The sequence below is a fragment of the Myxocyprinus asiaticus genome, chromosome 33 (genome assembly GCF_019703515.2).
Source record: "Myxocyprinus asiaticus isolate MX2 ecotype Aquarium Trade chromosome 33, UBuf_Myxa_2, whole genome shotgun sequence".
NCBI lineage: Eukaryota > Metazoa > Chordata > Actinopteri > Cypriniformes > Catostomidae > Myxocyprinus > Myxocyprinus asiaticus.
Window position 1 is genome coordinate 29310571 of NC_059376.1, and position 9636 is coordinate 29320206.

The 9636-nt window shown below is 38.8% G+C and overlaps 1 protein-coding gene across 1 annotated transcript; it reads right to left on the reverse strand.

The window, feature by feature from the left end:
• Positions 1-1187: 1187 nt before the first annotated feature.
• LOC127424657 (transmembrane protein 26) lies at positions 1188-6865 on the reverse strand. Its single transcript, XM_051670016.1, has 4 exons — positions 6763-6865; positions 5913-6142; positions 3493-3637; positions 1188-1993 (listed from the first exon to the last, which is right to left on the reverse strand). The coding sequence occupies exons 2-4, from the start codon at positions 6104-6106 to the stop codon at positions 1352-1354; spliced, it is 981 nt and encodes a 326-aa protein (XP_051525976.1). The 5' UTR covers positions 6107-6142; positions 6763-6865; the 3' UTR covers positions 1188-1351.
• Positions 6866-9636: the final 2771 nt, after the last annotated feature.

A 9636-nucleotide genomic window follows, 5' to 3' on the forward strand; every position in this document is an offset into this window, starting at 1 on the left:
CAATTCTAGGGGCTCACAGGTTCATGCAGGGCCCAGAACAGATTCTAAACTGCATTTTAATATGTAAAGGGCCCAGAGCAATATACAGTCAGGGAGCCGTGAATTCCTTGTTACGGCACTGGGTCATAGGAAAGAATTTCCAAATGTCATGATGGTGTGGTTCTTACAGTGAGTATGTTCACACTGCCATCTGGTGGTCACTGAGTTACAGCAACCATCACCTCTTTTATTGTGCTGTTAAAGGAATAGTTCACGCAAAAATGAAAATTCTCTAATGATTTACTCACCCTCCTGGAATCCCAGATGACTTTCTTTCATCTGCTGAACACAAACAAAGATTTTTAGAAGAATTTCTCAGCTCTGTAGGTCCACACAATGCAAGTGAATGGATGCCAAAATTTTGAAGCTCCAAAATCCACATAAGGGCAACATAAAAGTACTCTAGACGACTGGTTAAATCAATGTCTTCTGAAGCGATATGATAGGTGTGGGTGAGAAACAGATCAATATTTAAGTCTTTTTTTAAATTATAAATTATCCTCCCTGCTCAGTCAATCTTCACTATAAATTTAATTTCCCATTCTTCTTCTCTTGTTTTTGGTGATTCACAGGCTTAATGCATATCGCCCCCTACTAGGCAGAGAGGAGAATTTATGATAAAAAATGACTTAAATATTGATCTGTTTCTCACCCACACCTACAGGTATCATATCATGTCTGAACACATGGATTTAACAAATGGAGTCATCTGGATTGCTTTTATGCTCACTTTATGTGAATTTTGGAGCTTCAAAATGTCGGTACCTATTCACTTCCATTTTGAGGACCTACAGAGCTGAGATATTCTTCTAAAAATCTTATTTTGCGTTCTGCAGAAGAAAGTCATACACATCTGGGATGCCAGGAGGGTGAGTAAATCATGAGGGAATTGTCATTTTTGGGTGAACTAACCCTTTAATGGTGGCTGACAAGATTACTGTAAATATATATATATATATATATATATATATATATATATATATATATATATATATATATATTATTATTTTTTTTTTTTTTTTAATATACTAAAATACAAAGTAAAATCTAAGAATCTAAAACTGTGAATCAAATTCATATGTTTATGATACAGTTACATTTAGAGTAAGTTTGAACTTCCAAAACCTCTACAACTTTTACAAGGCACTTTTTGCATGAATGCATCAATCTTATAGACAGATAGACAGATAGACAGATAGATAGATAGATAGATAGATAGATAGATAGATAGATAGATAGATAGATAGATAGAATGTGATTCTTGCATACAAAACTCAGCTCAGTCTTTTCAGGTTGATTCTGTATGTGTAAATCAAATCGATTCCTGACAGCTGGCTTCTACAGTCTCTCCATCATTCCATTCTGACTGGCCGTGAGATAGGTCACATGATTGGGCTCCACCCTCAGGCCTGCTGTGCTCAAAGTGTACAACACAGATCCTGTAGACCTCCAGTAAAACAATGAGGATGTTCTTGCAAGTGAAGAAGATCATCAGCTGGTTCAGAACATTCTCACGTATCATGAGGTACAGACGGTAAATAAGGAATGGTCCATCCTGCAGACCCACTGTAAGCAAAAGGCTCCAGACTTCACTAGAGCAGCAGGAAATAGTCCAGCCAGCTAACCCAGGTTGGGTGGTCTCAGACTGGGCTTGCTCCTGGTCTTTGGGGCGGCTGGTCTGGGTAAGAACAAGTGGAAATTGCATCAAGGCCCAGGAGAACAAACTGAGCCCAACAATGATCACTGCCTTCTTGGTCTTCACCTGTGGCTCCTTGAAAGTATCAAAGATGTCCAGGATATCGGCTCCAAGACCCACGTAAACCATGAGGAGTTGAGAGAGCTGGTCTCGTGACATGTCGCCCTTTGGCATCAGCCAGCGACCCAGAACCAGAACGATCAGCATGGTCTGCTCCAGAGCCTCCACCCAGTTCTCAGGATGAAGTTCCGCCAACCCCTGTCTCACACACATACACACAAATAGGCTAATCACCATGGTAACAGACGAGACACTGAGAGCACACAGCGAGACAGTGGTGATTTGAATGGATGAATCAAAAATGTTAAGATGTTATTGTAATACCAGATTAAAAAGGTTTCTTCAAACGGTTTATAAGGGAAATGATTTCTTTGACTAATTGGAATGCTCGAACAAAAGATCCATAGGAGGATTAAATTGATGAAAGAGGACAATTGAGATGATATGGTTTCTCATAAAGATTTTCAGTAACTCTGATTAGCTTTTGCAGAGTATTCTTAAATCACGCTGTGAGTTTTCCACCCACCTACACCCAAAGTGTTCAAAAGAAAATATGATCAAAGACTTCAGTATTAAAGAATATTCAGATCCACGGCTGTCAGTTAGATATGGAGGTATTAATTTTCCAAACATTAAAAAACTCAGACAGGCCCTCAAATTACAATGTAAAATGGCTTCTCACTCAATTTGGTGAGCTACGCACCATAATACTGGATTAAAATTAAGCCTTTATATTATTGTTTTTATGACTATGAGCTCTAGCTAGATTAGGATTAGTTGTACTGCATCCCTCAGTGTAGCAGAAACCTAGCAAACAAGCTAAGCACAGGTGACACTATTTGCTTTAAGTCTATGCCTGTGTCAGTGATATTTTAAGAGTACAATTTTGCAATAAAAGTCTGACAAATCTGTGTCAAAATCTTTTCCCCTTTGCCCCCTTTGGCTGTAGACATGAGTCACTGTTAAGTGGAACTGCCATGATCAGATTGGTGGAGCTGTGATTAGTGTGTGGGTTTGGGCTGTTTTTGTGGAGGGCACACAGATAGATCAAAGGTGAAACTGTGCTCTCTCCCAGTCTAAATCTATTAATCTTCTTCATGAGATTCTGCATGAGAAGCTGAAGTAGACATTGTAATATATTGTACAGTATACTGTATACTAATAATAACATTAATTCATTTATCATTTTTAATAATATATATATATATCAACTTCTGTCAGCCCGTGTACCTCAACAGAAATCAAGATTCATCAGACCAGGCAATGTTTTTCCAGTCATTAACTGTAGTTTTGGTGAGCCTGTGCCCACTGCAGCCTCAGCTTTCTGTTCTTAGCTGGCAGAAGTGGTCTTCCTCTGTTGTAGCCCATCCACCTCAAGGTTTGACTAGTATGTAATATATATTGTATGTGTGAACAGTATATTTGGCTAAATAAGCATTATTGGTATAAAATAAAAAAGTCTGCTTCCACATAGATGATTCAATTTCTATTCCAGCTGTTTTTGTTTATAGCTTTCCCAGAAAAGTGTGTTTGACAGTGAAATATTTAGAAATATCCAGCACAGCACAGAGAGAGAGAGAGAGAGAGAGAGAGAGAGAGTAATAGAGAGAGAGATTGTAAGTGGTTTTGCTCAAAGCTGAATTTATTATCCGAATTTATTCTGTATCTGAGTTTTATGGTTATTGCTTTTAACCCACCATTGTAAGAGGGATCTGGGAGAAGATATGCGGGTCAGAGTTTGTGCTGGTATTGATTGGCAGGTTGGATTGTAGGAGATTCAGCTCCAGGAACCAGACAGAGGGAATCACGGTGCTCAGGTATAGAAAGATCATAGGGGAGAACCTGCAGAAGAGTGGAGAGACCATCACTTGATTGATTGATAGACAGAAGGATGAACAGACTGATGGATCACAGTGGATGAGAGTCTGGGTCAGAGTTTGTGCTGGTATTGATTGGCAAGTTGGACTGTAGGAGATTCAGCTCCAGGAACCAGACAGAGGGAATCATAGTGCTCAGATATTGAAAGACCACAGTAGAGAACCTGCAGAAGAGTGGAGAGAACATCGCTGGTTGGCTGGCTGGCTGAATGGATGGATGGATGGATGGATGCCCTACTGAATAGCCATTAGACCAATATAGTCTCATTCCATGCTGGTCTGGCCAGTCAACCAGCTCAGCCATGCCATTTAGCTGGTGAGAGAAAAATTAGCTGGAAAGAAAGTCTTGCTGGTTAAGCTAGTTAAAAAGACTAGTGAAGACACCAGCATACCAGCATTCCATGCAATGCTGGTCTTCTCAGCAGGGTACACTTTACTGTCTACACAATAAAGCCACCAAAGGGTTCTATGTGTGTCAGATGCTTCTGATTGAGTGGTAAAGATGGGTCACACCACAAAGTCCAGTGCTGCAGGCACACCAGCCCAACGCAGACTGCAAATTACTTCCATTAGCTATGCAAATCCCCCCTGACACAGGCAAGCCTCTCTAAAGAGCACAGAGACTTCAAAGTGTAGAGAGTGTGAGAGAGAGATAGAAAAGTGGCATGGCAGTGGGAGAGAGTGAAAGAAAAAGAGAGGTTGAAAGGAAGAGATTGAGATCATGGCAGAGTGAAGGGGATGATGAGAAGGAGGATGTTCTCAGCAGGTCCTTGGTTCATGACTGTGGGAGGGGAGAATCTCATTAATAAATGTATAGCACAGCAATCTCCATGCACTGTACATAATTCTGCCTGGCTGCTTTTTAAAGTCTGCTTGAACACAATCATGTGCTGCTCTGTGTGAATGTAAAGGTTATTTTTGCATCATTGTTTTGAGAGATGGGGGTATTATTATCATTCATCCCTGCGAGAAAGACTGAAGACCAGAGAGCTTGAAGAATAGAGAGTGTAATTTTCCATGTTCTCCTTAGCCTTAATCATGGCACCCTGCTTCTGAGCTGCATGTCTTTTTATACCAGCATGTTTTGAGTAACTATGTAAAGTTATTTTAAAAAAAGCTGATTATATTTATTTATTTGTTTATTTTTTTTTTTATTATTATTTATTTATTTTTTTACAGGCACTGTCAAGACAAGGCAGGGCTATTTTTGCCCACACAGTCAGTGAAAAGGAATATTTCCCCAAAAATTAAAAATCATAATTTACAAACCCTCATGTTGTTCCAAACTTGCATAATTTTCTATATCTTTTTCTGAGAAACACAAAGACGATTTTGAACGTCAAAGCTGATCTTTTCAATACAATGAAAAGGAATGGAGATTGAGGCTGTCATGCTTCAAAAAAGACAAAGCCATAGAAGTAATCCATGGGACTAAATAAAAGTCCTCATTCACTGAAAATCTTGTCTTCCAAGATCTCATTTCTCACATTCAAACCTAAAGATACATCTGAAAGCCAGTGACATTTGTGTACAGTTACTTCTCTTCTTGCTCCCTCTATTATGAAGTGCTTATGTATAATATACTCAACAGATGTGAATGGGCAGAAGTCACAAATTTCAGTGAATAACAACTTCAATTTCTCACAAAGCTGTTCCTTACACAATACTATCGCATGGATTTAGAAGGCCTTTTCTGTCCTTTTTAGAGTTTTACAGCATCAGTTTCTATTGACTTCTGTTTAAATGAAAACTTCCTTTGTGTACCACAGAAAAAAACAAATCATACTTGTTTCAAATGATATGAGGGTAGAGAAATGACTTTTGTTTTTGGGTGAACTATTCATTTTAATTTTAAAAATCTGTAATACCTGAATAGTACCCTGAATAAACTGTTTTTGTTTATAAACAGTTTATCATATAAATAGATTGCCTTGCTTGAACTACTCAATATTTTTGCCATGGCATATTCATTTCATAGAAAGTAATATATTTGGAGTCAGAAAAATATCAGAAAAAAGTGAAGTCATGGTAAGATTCATTCACAGCACTACATGCTAATTTCTATGGTCTCTGCTAATAGTGACAAATTATCGTAAAACTGTGCTAGAATTTAAATGACGTCATGACCACACATGATCCAATTTTACTTTGATACTGACTCAGAGTTTGTAGTCTCCCCCTTAAAGAAAATCACTGTAACTATGTAAGCACTATGATAAAATCAAAGAGGTCATCATCACCATTTCCATTCTGCATTGCGTGTGTATTTGATCGTGATGGTCATCTCTACCCCCAGGAGTGCCACACCCATCAGCAGCAGCCAACAGGAAGGTTCGCCTGTCACCTCCACCACGCGCCACACCGTCAGCACACCATGCACCGAAAACAGGAAGCGACTCAGAAGAGCCAATAAGATGTTCAGAACCCGGCACATTTTCCAATCAATACAGTCTGAATCAGGCAGAAAGAACTGAAGGGCAAAGACACGTTGTTGTTGTTGTTTTACAATGTGTTGTTTGTTTTTATCTTTAAATAAAACATCCATACTTGCACCTCAAAAAGTACCTTAAAGGAGCAGTTACCTGATTAATTAATTAATTCATTGTTCAATTTCTTTCTAATGAGGAACACAAAAGGAAGCATTTTATTGGATATCGCAGATTGTCTTTTCAATTCAATGCCAGAAGATAGTCCCTAAAGCTTAAAAAAAGGACCAAAATGTATTATAAAATTGGCCATGCAGCTTTTGCGTCATATTCCAAGTCTTCTGAAGGCATACAATTTAAAATGTGAGTAATTTTTCAGTGAAAATCTTGAAATCTGTTGCACATTCATAAGTGCATAAAAAAGCTTGTTCACAGTGGTATGCATACACATGTGAGATCTTGCACTGTTTTAACCATTGAACTTTCATTTTTGGATGAACTCTTCCTTTAAAATATACATCCCCCAGTCAATTGTTAAAGTGAAGATGAGTAAACAAATAGTTCAAAACATACAGTTGGTACTGTACTGTAAAAAGACAACTTGCCTGGTCAAGATCTAGGTCAAGATTTCCAATGCAACAGTATAAAATTATATCAGACTTACATTCCGCCTATTAAGCCCAAAATCCAAATTCCAATTCTGGAGTGGCCTTTAGAAAATAATATATTCCACTTTTTCCAAGGATTACCAAAACAGAAGCTTCTACCATATCCACAATCCTCTGTGTACCTCTGAGTTGGCGACAGTCCTTTTAAACTGCATACACAACTTTACCCACCCCCCTAAGATTTCTGGGACTTCTTGTGTGTGTCTATCTTGTGTATCCACAGAAGCAGATAAAAAGCAGCCTTTTGGGAAGGTGTGTGTGTGTGTGTGTGTGTGAGAGAGAGAGAGAGAGAGAGAGAGAGAGAGAGCGAGAGAGAGAGAAAGTTTTTTTGGTTTATGAGGACATTTTTTTAGGTTACAAACTAATAATTACGAGGGTATTATGCTATAAATGTGGTTTATGAGGACACCCCTAGTGTCCCTGTAATCCAAATGGCATATAAAAACATACTAAACAATGTTTTTTTGAACATGTAAAAATTGCAAATGTGTGGGTTAGGTTTAGGGTTAGGGTTAGGGGATTGAATATGTAGTTTGTACAGAATAAAAATCATTATGTCAAATAGAGTCCTCATAATGATAGGAGTACCAACATGTGTGTATGTGCGTGCGTGCATGTGCATGTGTGTAAAAATGTGTGTTTGTGTGCATTTAAGGCTATTGTGACTGACCTTCTTATAGATAATGCTTCCTGCTGCTCTATGATCACCCATTATGATGTCATCTTTAAAGGCCCCAAGAACAAAGTTATCTGTAATGAGGAGCCAGTCAGTGAGACGGCATTTTCAGACTCTCTACACGTACACACCCTGTTTCCACCATGCTAAAGTCCCACCCAGGACCACGGCCAGTGATAAGACACCTCCACAGGAACCCAGAAAAACATAGGCTATACTACCTTCACAGCTGTCCAGGGAGTTAAAAGCCAGCTCAGACAGCACTACTGTGACTTCTTTGATTACATTTCAAACTAAATGTATTTATGCACTGTATAGCTTTAGCTTTGTATTAGCTACAGCAAAACAAATGTGGGCCCAGTGGTGGAAATGGCTCAGATGTATTGGGGGGACCCTAGCTGGGGAGTCAGTGGGCACTTGAAGATCAGATTACAGAAAACTGCAGGATGTTTTGGATGGCTATCAGTCAGTTTAGTGCTAGTAAACTGTTAAACACATGTGGAGGTGGATCCTGTTGTAGGGGATTTTCCTTTAAAAAAAAGTAACCAGTTGGAACAGACTAATCTTACTGTGAATTCGGTGACTGTAGTTAGAAAGCTCTTCAGTTGTTAATGATGTAATACATGGAAGAGGAATGCATATTTTATTAACTCTACCCCCAAAACCTAAACCTCACATCAGTGGAGTAAAAAAATTATTTTAGAGGGAAAATGGAACCTCCAAATGGCACTCATCATTAAGCATGTTTACATGCACACCAATACGCTGATTACTTTCTAAAATCAGCATATTTAAAAAATCTGACAAGGCAATAATTTACATGACATTTGAAATGATTGCGTTACTCTCTGCTTTTTACGTCAGACTGTGAAGAGGCATGCAATCAATACGTGCGCACACTGGATGAGTCTGTAAGAACGGCAGTTAATGTGTTTACATGCCACGCAAAATCTGCATAATGGGCAAAAATCTACCCGTGTCGATCAGTTTATTCTTACGCTGTTTATGACCTTACAACGATAAAGGAACAGCGTTTATTGCATTTACATGACCACACGCATCATCAGCTTGTTAAGCATAATTGGTGTAAGAATGTCCATGTAAACATGCTCATTGATTACGTGAACATGCTTACTTCCTGGTTTCAATGCGGTACACAAACCCAGGTCTGTGATGCTGCTGTGCCAGCACGCATTCAGTTGCACCACAGGAGATGGTAAACATACTTGAACTGATGCAAAAATATCTGATAAGAGATGTCGCTTGTCAGTAAATCGGCAAAACGGGGTAAACGTCAGGGTACTTGAAAATTCGGTAGCAACATGTCGTCCAACATGTCATCATAGACCCCTCCTAATGGTGTGAAATGTCTATGACAGGACAGAATCATTTGTGCCACACAACAAATCTAGAGCACAGCACACTGTATCAGAAGTGAACATTTGTTAAGAGAAGACAGGCTGTCAAGGGGGAATCCAGGTGAAGACAAACTGTGTTTGTGGATGGATTGAGAGGCCATTTATTTTGGTCATTAAGGAATCCATCCTTACTCCCAGCCAGGTCCATCAACCCTCACTATCCACTGCTATTTATGGACCCACTCAAAGTGCGTCTGTCATTCTCCTCCATGAAATCATCAGCATTTTCATGAGAGAGGAGGATGGGAAAATGTCTACACTTTCCGATCTCTCTCAGGGGAGCTCTGGATATCTGAAAATGATAGAATAGCTTTTGATGAAATGGTCCATCAGCACTCAGTTGCCTCAGTCTCCTCAGCAGCAGTTGCCTGTGATGTAGGAAGTAGTCAGTGTCATTATATAGGCTATGAGATAAAAACATCAGAGGTTAGATTTTAGGATGTACATGAATACATGAAAAGAACTAAAATAGCATCCTATAAAACTAGCACTGCAGCAGACAGCTTAATATTTATATCTTAATTTTCTGTTGTGTGATAAATAGTTGTATCAGCCAGCATTTAACTCACTCTGACGGTAATGTAAAATATTTAATCTTGTGTGAATGTATTCAAAATGTGGGAAACATTTATACATGCAGTGGACCTAAAACTGACATTTTTCTGAAATGTTTGTGCTTGCTCTTAAAGCTTCTTAAAAATAAATGTCACTTGGTTTGATAATTTGTTCTAATATATCTAATACAATGACATTTATACATGTGGGGCTCATGCCCT